This window comes from Pantherophis guttatus, chromosome 1, assembly GCF_059756535.1.
Source record: "Pantherophis guttatus breed Tessera chromosome 1, ASM5975653v1, whole genome shotgun sequence".
NCBI classification, from domain to species: domain Eukaryota; kingdom Metazoa; phylum Chordata; class Lepidosauria; order Squamata; family Colubridae; genus Pantherophis; species Pantherophis guttatus.
Genome location: NC_142063.1, coordinates 104,552,885 through 104,575,291, shown reverse-complemented (window position 1 = coordinate 104,575,291; position 22,407 = coordinate 104,552,885). Strand labels below are relative to the sequence as shown.

Genomic DNA, 22,407 nt, shown 5'->3' with positions numbered 1-22,407 from the left:
TGATTTTCATGCAGTTTGCACATGGTCAGAGGGTATCTCGTATTATGGGAAGTCATCAAATATTTTTATGATACCAATCAAGGTTTCCCAATTTTAAATGGGCTCACAATATACTAAATAATAATTCAGCTAATCATGTTTTGTGGAATAAATAAAAATGATGAATAAATCAGCTGGGTGGATAGCTGTTTGCCTAACCATGGTTTGCTGTAAAAAGCTAACCAAAGTAGCCAGATTCATACATTGTTCTAAAGTTTACACATTGTTCTAAAGCACCTAAAGTGATTCCAATGCTAACATTTGGAATCACAGGACACAAAATCTCAAAAGGAAACAAACTGCATTATGTATTAGGAGGTCAATAGAGTTCTGGTTAGTTTATCACACAGAGGAAGTTTAACCTTCTGATATATGCAGATCAAAATCTGTTGAAAAGTCAAAGGAGAGTTAAACCAATCATAGGTTCCTTCAAAGATACTTTTGCAGATAATGATGATTAATTGCAGATTAAGCGTAACAGTAGTTCAATATTTAGAGAAAGTCATTCACAAAGACATTATAACTGATTGCTTTATTGATACTGTATGAATGAAAAGTACAATAGGTGCAGAATCCGGGCAAATTGAGTGCACACAAGTGAAGTATTTCAAGATACATCAATCCCCATCTCCCCCCGCCCTTCCCCACACCCTCCCCACAATATAAAACTTAAGCAGACAATAATACATACAATGAGACAAAAAAACCCTAAAAAAAAACAAAACAAGTATAATTCTTCCCTTCATTTAGTGCAGAGGCAGCAAGGTCCATCACCAAAAGACTGAGCCTTTGCAAATGAAATGGATGAAGTAGAACAGTGGGACCAGTTTGGGAAACTGTGGTCTTTCCCTCAAGTGCACTGGCTTTGCACCAGGGGGTTGAAGAAAACAGGCCAGTTATGTGTTCCAGTAATGTTTCATTTTTAAGTGGATTTTCCCCATCATGCAAGAAGAAAATAACCAACCAACATTTTTTTTTAATGTAAACTATAATTGCCCCTAGAATCAGTTATGTTGTTATGATAAAGATGTCCTTACAGGTAACTCCTAACAGACTGAGCTGGGTTCCTTTTCTCTAGAATGTCCATGTAAATATGTCAATTACAACCCCAGCCTCATTGTATTTCGATCCCTACCACAGAAAGCTAGAAGACATCCTCATCCTACCATTCAAACATTGCATTCCTTAGTACAGATTTTACAATCTCTTCAGCCAGCTTGAACAACTTTCAACTCAGTATTTCCAAGGCACATTGGTGATTTGAATGTTCCCTTTGGCGTAGTTGCATATCTTGTGGAGAGAACACATCTTACTCTGATAGCAATATTTATTTACTTTTTTTGCTTAAAAACAGGCAGTCCAACTTGTTTGTACAGTTAGTCTGTTCAACAGGGCTTGTTCCAATGCAAAAGCATAGGAACAAAGCTTTAAAGAGTGCCTGTACCTGGAAGTTCAGCAAGCGAGATGCCGTCCAACTTTTTCTTCTGTTCAAGTCTCCTTGCTCAGATTTAGTCACTAGGAATAAATCTGACATGCCTTTAGGAGGGGAGATATTGGCAAAGCATCATTAAAAACTCAGCATCCAACACTAAGGTACCTAAGTACACAAAGCGATGGAAAGAAACTATCTTGAAGAACCGTCTTCTAGAACTGCTAAAGGGGCACTGAACTAGCTTCCAAGAGGTGGAAGTGCCAAAACTGTATGCATACAGAGTCCTCCTGCTAACTTTGAAGATTTTCCCCAATTGACACACTCTCAGTGGTACGTTTGGTTTTAGGAGCACTCTATTCCCTAATACACTATAAACTCAAAGCCAGCACGCCACTGCTTTGCAATATAAGGATAACTCTCTTAAGAATTATCAAAAAACAGAGCCCAGATTATACAGAAATTCCCTTTTCTCTTTCATCACTATTACCCCTTGAAATGAAAGCAATTCTCCCTGTTCCATTCTTCTGATATATTAAATATAGAGGTGGGAGAATACAAAATGAAAAAAAACATTTGTACAGCTGCGTGAACATTTTACGCTTAAAAGGGGACTAGTTTTGTTTTAGTTTTTTTTTAAAAAAAAATCCTCATTCGCAAACAAAACTTTTTAAAGAGTTTAAATTCTTTTGCTCCCTCCTTCCACTTACTTTTGCATTAAAGTAATTGTTTTCTGTTTTGTACTTAAGGGAGCTACTGATGATTTTTTTTTTTTTTACAGGACCATGCCAAACTAATATCCCAAAGGCCTCTTGGCTCAAGATTGCAAGATAAAAAAATTTCCAAAACTGATAACATGTGTAAAAAACCCACAAACCCTATGTTTAAAAAAGAAAGGAATACAATTCAAGTATAATCTTTAGGTTCTTTAAATGCGCATATGTATATATATAAATATATATATAAAGCAAAGCCAGTAGAAGAATGAGTTAGATGTCCCTTTTTCTTTAAGCAACTGTGTGTACACCATAGGATTACTGGGCTCTCCTTTCATGAATCTAAGAGTAAAAGGGTTAGTTCTGATATTTTTATAAAACCACCTGTTGCACATTGCTCAAATCAAAGAACGAGCTTCAAGCAACTGCATTGTTAATTTCCTCTAATGCATTAAGCTCGAGGTTATTCTTTCACACCTCAAGAATGAAGAGACAGAATTGTTATGCCTCCCTTGCATTTTAGAGCCAAAAAGGCCACCGTTTCTACAAATGCAACTATGTACCTCCTCTTTCTCCTTCCTTGCAGGACCTTTGGGTTCCCTCTTTCCGTCCCTATGATTGGAAGAACATAGTGTGGTTCTAAGTGGTTCTGTTTAATACAAAAGAGATGCACAAGGGATCTCTCTAAGAACTTAACTCTTTGGAAAAGGAGAAAAAGCAACCAAGCAGGATGGTTTATTAATTGAACTACCTATCCTAAGAAGGCAAATCTGGGCAAGACGTTATCCTCTTGGAAACCCTGAAAGGTATGACTAGATATGGGTTGACCAGATGTGATGGTGGCTGTGGGAGACAGAACAGAAAATGACCAAACTGCCCAAGAGGAAAGTAGCTCTTGTTCTGCAGAAGCTAAGGTGAACACTTAATACAGTGAGTAGGTCCATGATGGATTACTTCTCCAATACATGCAAAGCCCTTTGCAGAAGGCATGCTGTAAGAGGATTTGGATATCAGAGACTGAATAAAGTATTTTTAAATATATATATATTCACCTAAAAAAATGAATATAGATGTATCTGTGATTCTGTCTGTGTGTGCTATTGTATGGATACATGTGAGTGGCAATTAGCTCTTATGGTCATGACCAAGCTATAGTTCAGAAGAGAAAAAAAAAAAAAAGAACACACTTATCACACTTTCCTAAAACGAAAAGCTAAAAAATTTCAAGTTCAGTATATTTCGAGATCTTGTCCTTCCCACCCTGCCCTCTTGTAATTTCTGGGTTTGTTTTTCCCCTTCCAACTTACAATAGCACCATTAACAACATTTAAACATTACAATCCCTCTTCAGTTACTAGACACACACAAAATGGTCCCATTAAAAATAGTGCTTTTCTGCCAAAAAAAAAAAAAAAAGTTATATATAATATATATTTCATATAATTCAACTAAATCTGTGGCAAATGTGCAATGCTGACGCCTCCGCCATTAAAGTGAACTTACGTTCACCCAAACTCTTCCACTTCATCTGTGATTTTTTTTTTTAAAAGGTGCAAGTACATTTTGAACTGTGTAATTTAAAAAAAAAAAAGGTAGTGGGCCTCATCATTTCTTTTCTAGCTTTTAAAATGTGCAAAAAAAAAATTCCCCCCTCAAATATATCAATTGTGACTTATAAAACAATAAAATGGGGTAAAGGCTAGGCCAACCTTTAAAACGTCAGATTTTGTTTCCCTTCTTTTGCTTTTTACTGTCAGTTGAAATATAGAATTTGGCCTTCTTTTAATACCATGATCTTCTCTTGCTCTGTCTTCATTGGTTAGTATATGGACTGAAAGGCAAGTCTGTTATTATATAGTTCAAGTGCCTTAGCTGTCCCTGTTAAGTTGAAGCTGAAAATACTGGGTAGGAAAGTACAAAGCCAACCAATAGATTAAAAAAAAAAATTATAAAGACAATGCCACAAAAATGTTGCTGCCACCACTGATGTCATAATCCCATTCTTTTGGTGTTCCCGTGCCCCTTTTTCTGTTATTCCTTGGTTTGAAAGGACATTTGTTCTCTCCCCTCCACCTTGGTCTGCAAGAGAGAAAAGGCTGGGGCCAAACCTTGAAAACACCTCCCATGAGACTGGGAAAAAATAATAATAGTCACTTTTGCAAATAGTTCAGCACAGTTCACTTCTGGCTGCCTGTCGTTTCTGAGGTGGTATGCACAGGCAGAGGTGTCTGTGTCGGCAGGACAACCAAAGGGCGATGGTTCTTGGATTCTTCAGACTCCTGCAGCCCTTCAGTCTGCCATCGATACCTGCGGGCACGAAGGACATTGGGAACCCCCCGCTGAAGGCGCTGTGAGCTCTTCTTCTGCCAAATGTCGTATTTTGAGTACTTGACATGGGAAGGCTTTTGGAAGATATCCTGAGAGAAATGGGGAGAGAAGAGCAAAGGAAGATCAATTTATTGCTTGCCATGACGAACTTAAAGGATACGGACTGTCACCGGGCTAAGTGATATCACATAGTTCAGCGGACAGAACTGAAATAGCAGAGAATGCATTCATCTGGGGCAAAATTGACACTTGGAATTATTTCCCTTCAAATCTCTCTTCCTTTGTGCCTTTGTCTCCTGAAAACACTGGGAAAGTTTTATGCCACAGGTATCCAAGAGCATCCAATAAAATTGGGGAATTTATTCACATTCATTGTATCACATCTTTGAGTCAAATTAACTGCATAGGCTATAGTTGCTGAAAGTCGGGCAGCATACAAGATTATACTGTAGTTCTTGCTTAGTGACCACAATTGGAAACGGGCAACTCTGTTGTTAAGCAATGCAGCTGCTAAATGGAAAATCATGTGATTGCGACAGGCTTACTCCCCCTTCAGTTGTGACTTGTGATTTTACTTCTGCCTTCTCTGTTACTTCTGCTTGCCACAAGTTAGTTGCAAAGCACACAAATGGTGATCATGTGATTGCAGGATGCTATGGCAGTCATGCATTTCTACTGGTTGCAAAGCCCCTGAATAGTGATCATGTGACTATGGGACTCTGCAATGGTCATAAATATAAAGATCGATCACAAATCTTTTTTTTTACACCATCATACCTTTGAACAGTCACTAAATGGGACATTAAGTAAGTGAGGATTAGCTATATTGAAAATCTCATTCATTAGTTTTCCTCAGTCTCATACTTTCTGGGCACATTCAGACTAACTGAAGAGCACCAGCTTGAGGCAGGCTGGTATATACTAATATATATACTGATATACACTCATTCTCCATGTAGGGAGTTTTGTTCAGCAAAAGCAGAATGGAGATTGCAAATAGGAGCTAGCTTGTCAAAACAGGAAGGACCCAAATTTCGTCATAAAAACAGACGTTAGCAGGGGAAAAGTTAAAAGTAAAAGGAGCATCTCCAGGAGGAGGTCAAAAGGTCAAGATGGTAGCTGTGATTGTATGATCAAAGGCCACATATATTCACCAGATGTGCAATATGTTGGAGTCGGTGTCAGCAAAAGGTTTGCCTCAGTCTCCAACTTGACTTTTCTGATTCTCCTCTATAGACATCCCTGAAACGTAACAGCTTCACCAAAACAGCCTACTGAGAACTGAGCATGCTCAGTACCCATGGAACACTATTGTGCGAGGTAAATAAAGTCAACCCTGTGCAGAAGAGAGATGGAACCAGGCATCTTGGAAGACAGTACGGCTGATTAGCTGGCACTTGGTTTGTTGTAGGTCACATTTACAAGATTGTTTAACAAAGTCTCCCGTAACCTGTCTGATGTTATCCTGGCAAGGCAACTCTGCTGGTGTGCTTATTCACACCTCATTGCATGAGGCTCCTTTTAAATAAGTATGTGTAGGTTTCTATTATCAACAAGCCCAATTTACTTTGATCGTGGTACTCAATATCCTGCAATATTCTGCCAAGCAAACAGGTACTTGAACAGACTTCACAACAACTTCCTTTTTTTTTTTTTTGACAAGCAGTGGACATATTGTCCTTTACTATTCATTGTCATTCCTCCCTAGCCACCCCCATCTCTGGACTCTCTTTTAAGAAATAGTTGCTTAGGGAGAAGATGTTATCTGTATACAGATAATATCATTTTGCTGTACCTGCAAAAGCAGCAAATACTGAAGATAAGGGTTCTGTGGTCCCATGGGATTTTTGTTTTCCTTTCAAAAATGTATCTGATTACTCAGATAGGATCTTCACCAACCTTGTTTATTGCTGGTAAAACCACAAGAGACGAAGAAAGGTCCCGCTCCGATTTGACAGATTTTGCGCAGTAGGTTTCCAAAAGATTCAGGTCACAACTCCGGAAGCAACACTCCTCCACAATGCCACGATTTAGTCTTCCTCTGTTTCTACCCACAGGCCTACCTGTTGACACAAAAGGTCAATTAAAAGGTCAATTAAAAATGAGTGATGCCACATATTTAAGTATTTATCTATATGTTTTAAAATCAGGATCAATATGTTTTAAAATCAGCTTGGCAAATTCCACATTTGATGGTAAGGTAGCTGGAGTGCAAAAATGAAGCAATTGTTGGTTTACACAATTTGCAACTCAGCAAACCAAGTGGTCCAAATGTCCTTAAATTTAAGGACATTTGCAATTCTTCAATTACAACCGGTGCCCATTGCACTATTATTTTCATCTATCCCAGTCAGCTAATGATGTAAATTATTTCCAACCCATAACTTAAGATGCCAGGTTGGGGAAGAATAGAATGAACTCAGTTGGAGCTGGTATAGAATAATTTCTATTTCACTTGTTAGTACAAGCCTAATTTAGATTTTTAAAAACCCAAATAATTCCATGCTAATGGCAACTCCATTCGTTTCATGCTAATGTATCTCTTATCAAATTATTTGAAAGGAGATATTTAGCTCTATCTTAAATATTTTATCTATGATAATATGCATAGTTCAGGTTGAATTTAGTTGTTTTCTTACAGACATTTCATTACCATGCTAAGTAAGATGATCAGTACAAAAGAAAGTGGGATTGCTGACTGTATATATAATGCCCTCCCCCTTCTTGATCATTCTAGATTAGAGTATTGTTTCTTCCCTGATTGTTTATCTGATGCTCTTCCTGTTAATCTGGGTGATAGGTGCTGGAGAGATTGTATTCTAAACTGTTCCTTCAGACAAATACAACATAGCTCCTCCATCTATGAAGACGCAAAGTTACAGTCATTTTTTTATCCCAATTTTTGTTCTCTGACCCGTGTTTTGGTTGAAAATTTGGTCAATTTTCAAGCCACTACTGTATGTGTTACAAGGTCAGAACAAAAAAGTTTCATGGAAGTTACTTTAAATATGGCAGTCCAGAAAGGTCTTAACTGAGAACTGTAGTTTTGAGAATGGGGTTTTAATAAATTTAAGCTCAACTAAGCTTCACTGAACTCAGTAATTTAAAAGCAAGTTTATTTAAATGTGAGTAATCAAAACAAGGCTTGGGATACATAATCCAGGAGAAAAATGTATGCAATGCCAATCTGCTTTCTGTTAGCGAGAGCGCTATCTTTTGATGATGAAAATAAACTCCTTTACTCATCTGTGATTTTCTCTTGCCAAGTTACTTCCCAAGTATACACTATTTTGTTAGCAACTGGACAGCTTTCACTATCCACTTCAATACAGCTGGCAATCTGATGTGTGATCTTTTTCTAAAAAGTAAAAAAAAACAAAAACCCTATGTTCTAAATTATATGCTACTCCCCTTGAAAGAAAATGCAATTCTATTTAAAAAGAGGAACAAATGCTCAGCTGAGAGCTGTTCGTTCCAGAATTCTGGGAGATGCCTTCATAGGCAAACTGTGAGATCTTGTTGCTAAGAAAAGGTAAACTGACAAGGAAATTTTACACAGATCGCCATTATTTAATATTTTTAGTAGAAGTATAATATATGTATTATACACTGGTCCATTAATGTCATCACTATATTGGAGATAGTAACCAAAACAAAGAAGAGAGTAACCATCATAACATCTTAACCAGGATCTTCTGGTTCTCTCCTGATATGCACTAGACCAGGGGTCTCCAACCTTGGCAACTTTAAGATGCGTGGACTTCAATTCCCAGAATTCCTCAGCCAGCAAAGAGGAATTCTGGGAGTTCAAGTCCACACGTCTTAAAGTTGCCAAGGTTGGAGACCCCTGCACTAGACTACTAATTAAATACATTGCTGCTTTTGGGAGCTGCACAAGCATTGCTTTTTGCTAGTTCCTATTGCACAATGACAACTTTTTTGAAGAGACGTCATGGATCTCCTCACAAATAGCCCCCCAACTAGATACTGCTGAAAATCAGAGCTGAGAATAAGTCTCATGTTTATGTATCAGTGTCTAATAAATAAACACCCTAGTGCTCTGTTATCCTCTGAGCATCATTTCAGGTGAGGGGCCAAGGATCATGTTCATCAACAAAGACATGCTCCAGCAAAAAAGACAAGACACGTGGCTGCTGTGACTTGACACTTGACACATAAAGAGTTCCTCTCCTCAGTTTAGGTCCTTCCTTTTTCTGTCTTAGTTCCCCTTCCCAATTTAGCTTTTCATTCTTTCTCTCTTTTCCTAAACAGAAATTGCAAGGAGGCTAAATATTGGTGGCTAAGTCTGAGGTCAAAGTTCAGATGCACTTGTGCATCCCGGAGAATATGTATGAGGGGATAAGAGGGAATATTCATGTGCTGTATTCAGGACCTCGTGTGCCATTCTTCTGAATAACACAAAAATATTCCATCGCTTGTGCCTCCTTTCGTACACACTCTCCTGAGTACCCCTTCCATCGGATCAATCAAGCACCAAATCAAGCGTAAGAACACTTTGGGTGTAAACAATCCTCTCTTCTCCTGACAAAGGAATGTGGGCACCAACAAGAGGGCCTTTGTCAAGTGGCTGGGCAGCAGCATCCATTGTTCCAAACCCCTCCCCCCAAATAGCTTCCCTTCCACCACCACCCACCCCCTTATTTTTCCTAGTATTATTCTGAGGGATGCAGAGAAAAGAGAGAGAGAGAGAAAGGAGAGAATGTGCTTTGTCAGCGTAAGTGGCTGGAAAGAGCTAAATTCTTATCAGCTGTTAGAAAGGAAGAAACAGGAGCCCTTGTTTACAGAAGTCAGATGCCTGGACTCTTGCTCAGATCTCCCCCCCTCCCATCTCTTCCTGATTCACACAGAGATTCAAGCTTCATTTACCTATGTCAGACTGGCTTTTTGCTCTGATTCAAAAATCTCCCAAGAGCTGGAACCAGACCTCCCAAATATTGGCCACTAGGTCACGTGCCTACCTTTAAACACCCCCATCTTGTGTCCTTTGCTGATACTGAGTATAAGAACACCAATTACTATTATTAGATCTCCCTTAATGCCACCTTCCTCTTCTTCTTCCTCTTCTGCCAGGAATGCTTAGAAAACACATTTATTGGGCATGTTGCTGATTAACTACTTCCTAAGCAGGAGTATTTTTAGCTCAACATCCCTTCTTCAGAACTACTGCCAGCCTTCCCCACCCCCATCTGAGAATCTAAAAAGAGAACTAAAGCTTACGGGTCTGACTTCAATAGGGTGATGATGAATTGCCCCAGCTGGGGTCTTGACCTTTGGTGGTTTTGGACAGAGCTGTAGATTAAAGAGACTAAGAAGCAACTTCCCTTTAAAAGTGTTTTCAGAAGAGGATTCAGACCACCTACAATATGGGAAGCAGAGAGCAGGACATCTCTAGTTGCCAGACACAATGTGACAGATGATTTGCAGAATAATCGTCCCCAATTTGATTCTGTCCAGATTTTGGAGATTATATTTCCTAGGACTCCCAGCCAATGTGAGCCATGTTCACACTGGCTGAGAATTCTGGGCAGTGGTGGATTTCAAAATTTTTACTACTGGTTCTGTGGGTGTGGCTTGGTGGGAGTGGCATGGCTTGGTGGGTGTGGCAGGGGAAGGATACTGTAAAATCTCCATTCCCTCCCCAATCCAGGGGAAGGTTACTGCAAAATCCCCATTTCCTCTTGATCAGTTGGGACTTGGGAGGCAGAGAATAGATGGGGGCAGGGCCAGTCAGAGGTGGTATTTATCGGTTCTCTGAACTACTCAAAATTTCCACTACCGGTTCTCAAGAACTGGTCAGAACCTGCTGAAACCCACCTCTGATTCTGGGTGATGTAATCCCAACACGCCTGGAAGGAATATCTGGTTGGAGAAGGGTGACATAATACAGGCGTAAATAAATTCTTGGCAAAAAGTTTAAAATTCTGCCCTGCAAATTAGCATGTATTTTCTTGATGAAAAATTAAAACATAGGCATATTTTAAAGTATATCAGGGACATTTTGTGAGATCGGTAGCCATATAAAATGAATGAATGAATGAGTGAGTGAGTGAATGAGTGAATGAGTGAATGAGTGAGTGAATGAAAAGCAAGATGATTGGCATTTTAAAAAGTATTTCAGCAATTTATGCTAACAATTAAATTACAATGTCCCCATACACTGTAACCATTGTCTATGGATTGAACCCATACAACAATCCACCAGGATACTACACTAGTAAAATAGATCAAATTGAAAAGATTTTTAGGGATTTGCACAATCCAAGTAATGAATTTTCTCTTAAAGATTTAAAATTTTGCAAGAATTTTTCTTTCATAACAAGAAAGACTTAATACTGTCATTTTTTTTCCTCTACATTGAAGCCTTTGGGGCACAGTGGGCAGAATTTTACTTATGTGAACATCTAGATCAGAGGTCTTCAAACTTGGCCACTTTAAGACTTGTGGACTTCAACTCCCAGAATTCTCCAGCCAGCTAATTCTGGGAGTTGAAGTCCACAAGTCTTAAAGCGGCCAGGTTTGAAGACCTCTGATCTAAATCTACTGAAAGCAAAACTTCCAAATCCTAGTTAGTTCCCATTCCCCAAAGCACTATTCTAGATACAAATGAAATTAGATTAGACCTAATAATTAATGAGGATTTTACGTTTCGTAGTATTACTTCTCCTGATAATACCACTATGGATGGTTTCTTACTTATTAATGGGTATTATTTAGTTATAGTGTTGTCAACACTCATATTGGGAGGGTCTGAGAGGGACTTTCAGTGCAATCTTATTCACGACTACCTTGGAGCATGTCTGAATGAAGTTAAAGGTGTTGGGTTGGCCAGTAAGTAGATAAAGGACTTTGATTTAAAGTAGATTTAGGACTTTGCAGTCCTAAAGTGTGCTCATTTAATTCTGACCACAAGCAATTCAAATTCTATAAGAGGAATAAAGAACTCTTTGCATTTTGTGATTGTATGATCATGCAGATGTAGAAAACAAGATTTTCAACCAAGCAGTCTGATATTATTCAGATACAGAAGAAGTATTAGACCACAGTAGTACATCCAACATGTTACTTTTCTTATCACTGGACATTCTGGCTGAGATACATAAGAACTGGATTCATCACATCTGCCAAATTACATGGATTTTTAGTTCAGCCCCAGCCACCCACCAGCAATACCAAGAGGCTTGGTGGCGCAGCAGACTAAAGCGCTGTTAAGTAACACCAGCTGCCTGCAATTACTGCAAGTTCAAATCTCACCAGGCTCAACGTTGACTCAGTCTTCCATCCTTTCGAGGTAGGTAAAATGAGGACCCGGTTTGTGGGTGCAATAAGATGACTTTGTATAAAAAAGTCTGCTTGGGGGGGCCCCGAAAGCCCTACTAAGCAGGTATATACAAAAGTATGAAGGCTATTGCTTAACGCATTGTCCCTGAGTCTCCAGAAAAGGGCAGCATATAAATCGAACCAATAAATAAATAAATAAATAAATACACAAAAGCTAGCATAGTGTATACAGCTAAAGTGAGGCCTAAGATAATGCTTCATATATAACTTTCCAAAACACCGTGTATTGTTATAGATGGATATATTGGCACTTTTCCAAGCTGAGCTCGTTTCACTTTTTCCCCCCTATACTTACTGAAATAAAAGCCTCTCTCCCCACAGACAAACTGTAGTGTGTCCACCAGCTCTCCACCACAAAGAGTTTCGGCAGGACTGTATGCAGAGACCGAATCAATCGTATATGCCAGGAAGGTGAGCATAAGCAGCAATATCCGCCGGGAGATGCACATCTTCTGTACGTGAAAGAGAAAAATCCATCATGTTAAAAACTGTTCATATAAGTGACCTCTAAACTACCAGAGTTTAGAGCAGGGGTCTCCAACCTTGGCAACTTTAAGACTTGTGGACTTCAACTCCCAGAGTTCCTCAGCCAGCTTTGCTGAAGTCCACAAGTCTTAAAGTTGCCAAGGTTGGAGACCCTTGGTTTAGAGTACCTCCACAGTCATTGTCAATCATCCTAATGAAAAATGAAAAGGCAGACCTGTCAAAGCAAGCCAGACATGTATCAAGTACACCGAACGCGGGGCTTGGACAATAGGCATAAAAATTAATCTTTATAAGCATAAAGAAACATTTTCTTTGCAATGTATGTTCTGAATACCATAACACACACTAAAAAAAAGCAGGCAAAACACAGCTTCTCCCTGCAGCTGCTTCAATTAATAGAAATCAAAATACTAAGCCGGTTTCATTATTTTTCTGTTTTAGAGGTCCAAATCCAGATGTAGGTCAGCAAAGATGGAAACAGCTGCCTGTATTTCTGTGGAACATGAGGTGATGAAGAAAGAAAAATGATAGGCCTGTGGTTCCTCCTTGAGCCCAGGTAAAGTCATGAGTTGGAGTCTGTGTGAAAAGAAGTTTCTCTGCCCCTGATGAAAAGTATCAGCAATTCTGTGGTGATTAATTTTTAGTTTCAAAACCTAACTACAATCATTCAAAGCACCACATTTTGTTGAAACTTATAAATTAAGCTGGCAAATGTAATTTTAGAAAAGACCTGCCACACGTGAAAGAATAAGGAAGGTTTTCTCTGCATTTTACAAGAATGTTGCATCACTATAAAAAATTAGAATTGGTGAATCTGCTAATTGCTGAAGTGCTGTGGCCCTGCATCTAAAGCTTTTCTGGACAGCTTTAAATCAGACTAGCATTATTGTTTTAAAAGAAAACATACCAGCATTCTAACTACTACATTAGAACCACATCAAGCAGATGGGACGACCTTTCGTTGAGTTGGATGAAATCCCACAGGATCTAGTCCAATCTATTCCTGGCTTAGTCTCAAGTTTTCTAATGTGACCCTCAACAGAGTGTAAGGCCAGATTTCTATCTGTTAATCCATTCTACCTATCCTGGATTACTAGCTTTCCAGTAATTTATGGTATGTTAAGTCTCTAGCTTCCTCAGCCTTGACAACTGTAAGATGTGTGAACTTCAACACCCAGAATTCCCCAGCAAGCATAATGGCTGAGGAATTCTGGGAGTTGAAGTTCACACATATCGTAACAACAGTATTGAGAAATACTGTTCTAGTGGGAGAAACAACCTGACTTCTTAAAGCAATGACTTAACATATAGTGTCCCACTATATTCAGAAATAGTAGTGTGGGGAGAGCACTTGCTATACCAGGCAGAGAAAGTGCAGCAATTGTGATAATATACTTTGGTTTCTTACTTAAAACAAATTGTCCAATTTGGATTCAAACCAAGCATTATTACAGAATATTCCAATTAATGTTTTTTTCCCTAATATCCAGGTTTATATTCTAAAATGAAACAAAAAAGGGAAGGGGATGGAGCCAATCCTATTTACCATCAACTCAAGTGACAATCTTCTGGCATGTTTTTGTAGTTAAAAGTTCAATTAGATTAGTTCACAATTTAAAAAAATCATTAACCCCTTGCATTATTAGAGAGTTTTGGCCAGGTGAACAATTGAATAGCTAACTGGTCTAAACAGCAAGCTGGAGAGAAATGATAAAGACATGTTCAGCATTTTGGTGTTGCTTTCCCATATTATAATATTAATTTTACCTTTCTAGGATCTGTGTGTGTGTGTTTGTGTGTGTGTGTGAGAGAGAGAGTCAGACAGAGAAAGGGAGGGGGAAAGAGAATGAGAATATTGATTAGTATAGATTCAATTTATTTTCTTTCATTGGCTTAGAACCAAATATACGACAGGAAAGTCACAATCCAACTGTGTTGTTTTTCTAAGCTTATTGTATTGCTAAATGGAGGATGTTTGAGCTATAAACCAAGTGAAAGAAGAAGGAAGGGGGGGGGGGCAAGGCAGATTTCTTTCTCTCCCTTTGCAACATCTTTCTGATTAAGCCACCTCTTCCAAATTTGCCCCATAGAGCAAAATTCAATGGTACCATAAACACATCCATCTTCACCTGCTTTTCAAGAACTAATCCTGTATGTGCAGGTAAAGGCTGCTGCTATTAGAGGAAATGTTCATTAGATATATAGCTTCCAAGGATTGTCTTGTGTTTTCTGATTCATGCAGCAAACAGGCTCCCAAGTCTACCAGGCATGTCCAAAGAATCCAGTAATCTAGTAGTAATCAGTGATGCTCCTTAGCATCAAATGCCGTGTTATCAAATGCTGTGAAAACGTCACAAACATGACTGCTCAGCTACCTATGCACTTGCATTTGATCACATAGGCATATAAATATTTTAGACTGCTAAATATGCAACTAAATGTGCTGAGTAAAGTTTATGGTCAACCAGGAAGCCCAGTCCTTATTAACTTTTGCCTCCTGGGCAAGACTCAAAAGTTAGTTTAACCACTTTGTCATCGGCCCTGTCCCTGTTCATTTCTCATAAAAGATTGCTTAATTTTGATACTTGGCAAAATCTGTGTGTATCTGTCTATACACACACACACTTCATTTTTCCAGGAGGACTCAAATCTGGGAAATCTATCTCTTGTGTCCAAACACTCTTCTCACCTGCCTATAAGGGTTATTCAAACAAGAGGTGATGTGGCACATGTTCCTCTGCCAACAATGTACAGATAGATGCCCCATTATAGCAGAATGTTGGCACTGCTCTGGAAAGATAATTGCAAGGACCTTCTTCTGACTTGTGAAATGAAAGCGGATCAGTGAGGAAAAAGGTGACTCCAAATTAAAGCTCTTCAATACTGCTACCACAGTCCTCACAACCAATTCTATTTTTCTTGAGCTCCTTCTTTTCTTTGAAGAGGAAACCTATGGTATTTTTAACAAAGGCAGCCAGAAAGTACAGCCATGGCTAATCCCAACCCACTCTTATGCTGTAATTGTCTACCCAAACTTTGGATCAGACCGTTAGATAGTTTTAGGACACTATTCTCAGCAATGGGGATTAGATATTCTTCCAGTTCTATGTTAGAAAATCTACTCTCATTTTTTTTTCCTTTTTAAAAGGTTGACCGATAGTTAGCACAGATAAAAAAAAATCCTGCTATTTGATAACATAAATTTATCACAGTTTTGATATATGGCTCCTCTTTATAAACACTGTAATAAATAAGTAAAGAAAGAATTTATGTGCCTCCCCTTAAATGAAATAATAAGGCAAGACCTATTTCAATTTACATCTGCTAGTAAAATAACATAACAGTTCTGAAGCATAATGGATATATCCAGTCTCCAATGGATGCCTCTGGAACCAATTCTCACACTACTTTTTATTCTGTGAACTCTCCTCCCACTTAAAAATGCTGCTCCTTACCTTCTGTCTATCCCCCTCCCAATTATCATCAGAGGTCAATGTAATAGGAAACAAGGCCAAAAAAGGAGAACTTTTTAATTGCTTAGTGCTGAATTCCTTTTTTTCCTCCCCCAGATGAATCTTCTGCAAACAAACAACCAATCTGGCATCTTTACTCCACTGAAGGTAAGACAATGCAATAGTAGAGATAAGAGAGCCTTAGTTGGAGGTTTAGCAGACAATGCTGCTATGGGGACCCATTTGTAGTCAGCTCATAGTATACCACAGAAGTGAAAGACAGTTTTCTTAATGTGATATCCTTCAAATATTTTGCTGAGGAAGTTGTTACGTGGTCCCAACAGGATATTGATTTAGGAAATCAAATCCAAATCCAAATTTGACTTCCAGCGTATGCTCTTCTGACACTTTGGAAAACTAAGGAGTTATTGTAAGATGGAACTAAACCTAGACAGGTTATTTTCCAGGTTCATCCAAGATCAGCATGACAGATAGTGTTTTTTAGGAAATTGAGCAGATGCCTCAACTTCAGTGCTTCGAAAAACAAATGCATAACCTTTGGGAATTTCTCTCGCTTCTAAGCAAGTCACTGGGTTGGAATATCAAATGGTCTATACTTGGTCTACACATGATCTCTTCATATTAATGTGATTAAGCCATTCAATTAATAGAAAAGGAGCATGGGGGAGGATCTATTTGCCCCACGAGAAGATAGAAATGTAACATACATTTTAAATTGTTGGGGTTTAGACAGTTACATTTTACCACCAAAGGTTGATATACATAGACATGCACTCTTTCAGGCACCTCCAGAGGAACCAGAATTGCCAATCTTCCCAGTGATATTAAATTCTTGCACATTTGAAAAACAAGCACACATATAAGTTGTTCTAGGTCATGACTGATAAAAAGTGTGCAAATTGTGACAATTCCCATAAACATAAAAAATTAAAAGCAGGAGTTGAATCAGCTCTACTGAATCAGGTAAAGACTTTCTCCATGTGTGTTTGCCCAGCTAATTTCTGAAGGTAATCTCCTGAAGAGAATTTCTCAACCCTACTGGGAAAAAAATGGAAGGGGAGAATGAGTTTTATGTGACAGAGGGTGGGTGAAGTATTCCTAATCACTGTTTACCACCTCTTCCCTGAAGGTTATATGTCCCTCCACTCAGCTTTTTATAGAACGATTGGCTAAGAATTCACAGCACATTATCTTCTGCCATCTCACACAGACATATACACGTGGAATAGGCAGCAACATGTTTTAGTGTGGTGTACTCCTGTTCCACCTTTCCAGTTAAATTGTTTCATTCCCCTCCCCCTCAATCTTCTCTTCTCGCCTCCCCACAAGTCCAAAAATTCAACCATCAGCCACAGTATTATGTCCACTGTGTTCCAAGAGCCAGTTTGGTCTAGTGATTAAGGCACCAGTCTAAAAAAAAACCCAGAAGACTATGGTTCTAGTCCCACTTTAGGCACAAAGCCAACTGAGTGATTTTGGGCCAGTGCCTCTCTCAGCCCTAGGAAGGAGGCAGAGGTCAACCACTTCTGAAAATATTGCCCAAAAAATATTACAGGGACTTGTCCAGGCAGTCTTTCCAGCACGTTGAAACTTTACGAGATTAAAATTCGCGGTATAAGCACGCTCTCAAAAAGCAGAAGGCCAATCAGAAGAAGCTGATTTATGATTGCTGCTGTAGTGTCTATTGTGAAACAGGCCTGAATCTTCTCAAAAAGGGAAAACCCTTTTTTTCCCTCATGCAAATATATGTAGTTGTAAACCAATCAAACACAGCCATTTCTAACTCATATACTAATGAGCTCACATTTCTTCAATTAAGGAGCAGCTCTGCTAAATGTTTGGTGGATTTATTTCAGCCGAGCTCTGAAGGGCTCTCTAAAGCCTACTACAAAGAGATGAAAGTAGGTCCTGCCCCAAAATTGTAAGACACTGTTCACCTAGCAGGTGCCATGGTAGCAGCGAATTTGGGTACGTGCTGCCCAACATCTCAAGGGGCTCCAGGTTGAACAAATCTGATGCAGGAGCTGATCTATTTGGTTTATCTTTCAGGTGGGGTGCTGCAACCATGAATTTAGGCTGAGTTCTTCAAGACTAATTCAAGATCCAAGCTATAAATAAATGTGTTCATAATTGGAGTGCATAATTGAAAAGGCTTTGTAAAAGTGAAAGGGTCTGCCTAGCTCTCTTACCCTGCCCACACAGAAGCAAGCCAGCCCACCCTGTAGAAAGACTGCAAAAAGATCCATCTTTGCTCTTTAATGCCATTGCTTTGCTTTCACGCTCATTTTCTAGGTTTTTCCAGACAGCCAAGAAACTTAAATGAAAGGACATTCTTTCTCTTGCCCTTTGTCCTGGTAACAAATACAGTCTACGTTCACTCAATTCCCTTAACCACTCCAAAAGGACGTTGGTATCAGTTAAGCCTTTAGAGTGAGGAAAAGAAAAGATAGAAGGAAGGGCAGAAGGGAGAGTTGGTCCTGTTTACTCATTCCATCAGAGTATAAGAAACTGCTTGAACTTTGGTGATCCACTCCAGGAGGTCTTTTAAAGAAAGAAGTGGGACTATATTCATAGTTTTTTTAAAAAAAACACAACAACAATAAAACAAACTTGCTTCGCTTTTGAAAAACATCTGGCAAAAGACACACAAAAAAAAGGAAATCTAAATGTCTTCAGCCAGCTGAACCGATCAGTTTTAATCCTCCCAAATTCACAGCTTGTTCTCTTACTGTCTTCTTCATTTGTTTCCAAAGCTCTGAAGTAACTCAAAGCTATGGACAACAATATTACATCACTCAGTTACAGGGAGAATTAAGGTGACTGAAATGGACACAGACTTCATCCAAAACCACATTTTGTGTTTGTTGCATTTCCTGCTAATATGGAGCATATTCTTCCAGCTCCGTTTAACAAAACAGTCCCTTGGCTATCTCTGCTTGTTTAAAAGCATCTTATTTCAGGACCTCCTCCTTCCCTGTATACAGCTAATGAAGTAGGCACTTGCTTTGAAATGACCTTGCTGGGATAAATGAGCTAGTCTAAGCTGCCATTATGAATTTTAACAGGAGAGTAGTGTGCAGCGGGCAATGCCCTTGCTGCAGCGAACCCCCTCCCAAATGGGCTCAGAAAGAAAAACAGGGGGTGGGGTGGAAGCCCTTTTAAACCACCCAGGACCCGTGTGGTTTCGCTGATTTCCCTGGGTTGCTGCAGATCGAGATTACTCCAGGAGAAAGACAACTCTTGTATTGAATGACCTTGTCCACAGATTGCTCAGGTAAACAGTTTCCCTCTTGAAAGGCAAATTAGCGGGAAAGCGCCCCTCGGTTGCCAGAAGTAAAGGCTTTAGCTGCACAGCTTTCCATAAAGGCTCCAACAAACAGCAAGGGGAGTCCCTTTTCACTGCTTTCCCTTTGTATGGCAACCCTTTCTCTCTCTCTCTCTCTCTCTCTCTCTCTCTGCTCTTTCTGCGCTACAACTTTTCGTGCCAGAGCTTCGGAGGGGGGGGGGTGAGGAAACACATCCTCAAGCAAGCAACTTTCCCTGTTTTCCACAGAAACCAACCAGTTTGCAAAGCACCGTATGCGTTATAAACAGTAACATGCTATATAGCTCAGAAGTGTCCGCTGGGAGGCTTAAAGCATCATTCTCATGTCCCAAGCATCTTTTCATGCTACTACCCAGGTAGTAAACCTCTTGTGCCTAACAGTCTTTTCTTTTTAGTTATTTTTTTTTTAATGAGCCTTAGAAACTGTGTTGATATATGACTAGCTGGTTCAGACACACTGAAAGCTGTAGAAAACCACAGCTTCCTTCTGCATTCTGTATCCCTATGGCTCTGCCCAGTGCTAAAAACTTTTTTTTAAAGCTTCTCCAAACAATTCCTCTAGGGAAAAGCAACTGGAAGAGAAAACAGGAGAACGATAATAGTATAATAAGAGTTATCCAAATAAGGCCATTTAAAGTAGGAAACCCTCTGCCAGCCCTTTCTTCTCACTCAGTTCTTGGCTTATTGTTCTGTTTTGATCCGTTTTCACTCCTCATTGATCTAACACGCGATATAGTGTTCTAAAAGGCGCTTAATAGCAAGCAGAGCTCAAGAACTAAGTGTCCTTTGCAACAACGCAGAAATCTTGAGAAGCTTTCTCCTCCAAGCAGCTTAAGGAAAGCAGAGAAAAGTAATGCAATATATATATATAAAAAACGGACAGGCAAAACAAGCAAGGTATCCAAATCGCGCACCGGACATTTACCGACTTCACCTACAGTTCTTTCGCAGTTCAACCCCTAGCGGCAAGAACAAAGCACACCTTGGATTTCCTGCTCCAGACTTCCCACCGCGGCACATGTCACAAGAGCTACCGGCTATTTAGGGTATACTTTCGGCAGTCAGAAGTATCCCTGGGCTACCTAGAAGCTCGTTTTTTTTTAAAAAAAAAAAGTTTTGCTTTAAAGGCATCTCAAGGCACGGAGGAGAAGTCGTCCACTACTTCTGCCCACCGCTTCCTCTTCTAAAGTTCACGGACTGAAACCGGTCTCCAATATCCCTTTAAGGATCAGACCCTCTACAATGCATCTCATTCATCGGGGCTTTTTTACACCGATTTGTTTTCTCCTACAATCACCCCCATTTCCTCTTTCTGGGTAGGAACTTTCATACAACCTCTCTGCTACAATGGAGTTTTGCTACACAAGCCGGGAGCGTGCCCATCTCCCTCCGCCTGCTCTCCTACTGTAAAAAAAAGAAGAAGAAGAAGAAGAAAAGCAGGAAAGTGCCACAATCTTCTCGCAAAAACTCAAAAACAGTGTATTCTGACCAAACCCTCGGGCTCCCTCTAGTGTCAACTTGCCTGCATCGCAGAACGAAGTACTCAAAAAAAGTTCTCTCTCTCTCTCTCTCTCTCTCTCTCCCACACACACACACTTTCCCTCTCCCGCTCTGGCCCGCAAAGGAGCAAGAAAATAACCATCGTTTAAAAAAAAAAAAAAATCAAAGCAAGGAGCGGGTGGAAGAAGCCGGCGCTCCCTTTGCCGATTCGTGTCTGCGGGCGATCCTGTTCGGCACAAAATAATTTCGCACAGACTTTACCGGGGGCGGGAGCAGAAGACGGACTGACAAAAGGTGTGCAAAAACAAAAAACAAAAAAAAAACCCAAAAACAAAACACACACAAGCCTGCTTTTATTTTTCGGAGGAAGAGTGCTGAAAGTAGGGGGGGGTGTCCCCTTTCCAAAAAAAAGAAGAAAAAAGAGGGGGTGAGCGCGAAGAAAGGAGAAGGAAAGAGAGAAAAATCTGGTAGGCAAGTGGAGGATCATAGTCGCTGGTTTTTTGATTTATTTTTTTTAAAGCAGAGCTCAAATCCTCGAAAAGGAAAGCCAGACTTTTTCTCTCTTTCGCTCTTCACTCCCTCCGGCCCGAACGGAGTTAAAACAGCTTTTGTTGCGTTTTACAAGCGGCGTCCTTCCTTGAACTCACGCACGCAAAGCCGAAAGGGAGCCAGTCCCCGCAGCGCGACCTAAGCGCCCGGACCCCCTCAGTCTTTGGGAGAGCCGTTCTGATGCTCGACGCTGCCGGCCAGCGCCGCCGCCAAACGCCGCTTGAACGCACCACCCAGCTCCCTCGCTTCGCCTCCTCTCCCAAAGCTTGAGACAGGGAGAGAGAGAGAGAGAGAGAGAAAGAGAGAGAGAGAGAGAGAGAAAGAAAGAGAGAGAGAGAAAGAGAGAAAGAGAGAGAGAGAGAAAAAGAGAGAGAGAGAGAGAGAGAGAGAAAGAAAGAGAGAGAGAGAGAGAGAGAGAGAAAGAGAGAAAGAGAGAGAGAGAGAGAGAGATCCAAGAGCGTTTGTTTTTCTCCCTTACCTTTGAACTGCCAAGGCTGTTTTCAACTTCTGGCGTTGAGATTTGGAGCAAGCCTGGGTTGCTGCAGCTTTCATCCTCAGCTCTTGACATGGTGACTCTGGCTTGGGTGATTTTTCTGGTTCTATTTGGTGTTTAGCGAGTCCCTTTTTTTTAAATCTTTGTGCGTGTCGTGTCCGTGCGTGCGAGCGAGCGAGCGTAGATAGCTAGATAGTTTGCTTTGCTGTCTCTTGCTTGGATCTCGTTTCCAGAGGCAGGGCTGGTGGTGGGGCTCAGCTCCGCTAGTAGCAGCTATACTTTCAATGAACTGCTCCACTGAGAAGACAGACCGATGCGTTCACTGCCCCTTCTTTTATACGCCCATCCAATGGGCATGCTCAAACTTACAGGCTTCAAGGTAAGTCAGCCAATAAAATTGCAGAGGTTATCTAACCCTCTCTGTCTCGTCCCCCCCCCCTTAACCTCCTCCCATTTTACCCTCTCCTGAGATTTCCCATTTGGAGCAAAAACGAAAAAAATCAATAGCATGCTTTTGGGCTATTGCTTCATCTCAAAAATACCTCTCCCCCCCCCCACATGTGCAACAAAGAAAGGAGGGGAAAACGAGGAAGATGGATCCCCCCCCCAGTTAATATTGCTTTTTAAGTGTAAGCAAATATATATGTGCGTGTGTATGTGTGATATACATTTTTCATTAAAATAAATCCCACCACTTTAGTTATTGGGAT

The 22,407-nt window shown here is 40.1% G+C and overlaps 1 protein-coding gene across 2 annotated transcripts; it reads right to left on the bottom strand.

The window, feature by feature from the left end:
* Positions 1 to 552: 552 nt before the first annotated feature.
* Positions 553 to 22,023, bottom strand: IGF2 (insulin like growth factor 2). Of its 2 annotated transcripts, XM_087880132.1 has the most exons (5): positions 21,683 to 22,006; positions 12,167 to 12,323; positions 10,348 to 10,392; positions 6,412 to 6,575; positions 3,646 to 4,601 (listed from the first exon to the last, which is right to left on the bottom strand). In XM_087880132.1, exons 1-5 carry the CDS (start codon positions 21,770 to 21,772, stop codon positions 4,362 to 4,364), a joined length of 696 nt encoding a protein of 231 aa, XP_087736258.1. In that variant the 5' UTR covers positions 21,773 to 22,006; the 3' UTR covers positions 3,646 to 4,361. The 2 variants fall into 2 exon arrangements, with proteins under 2 accessions (XP_034272772.1, XP_087736258.1); XM_034416881.3 differs by lacking the exon at positions 10,348 to 10,392 and having other exon boundaries at positions 553 to 4,601; positions 21,683 to 22,023.
* Between the last annotated feature and the right edge of the window lie 384 nt (positions 22,024 to 22,407).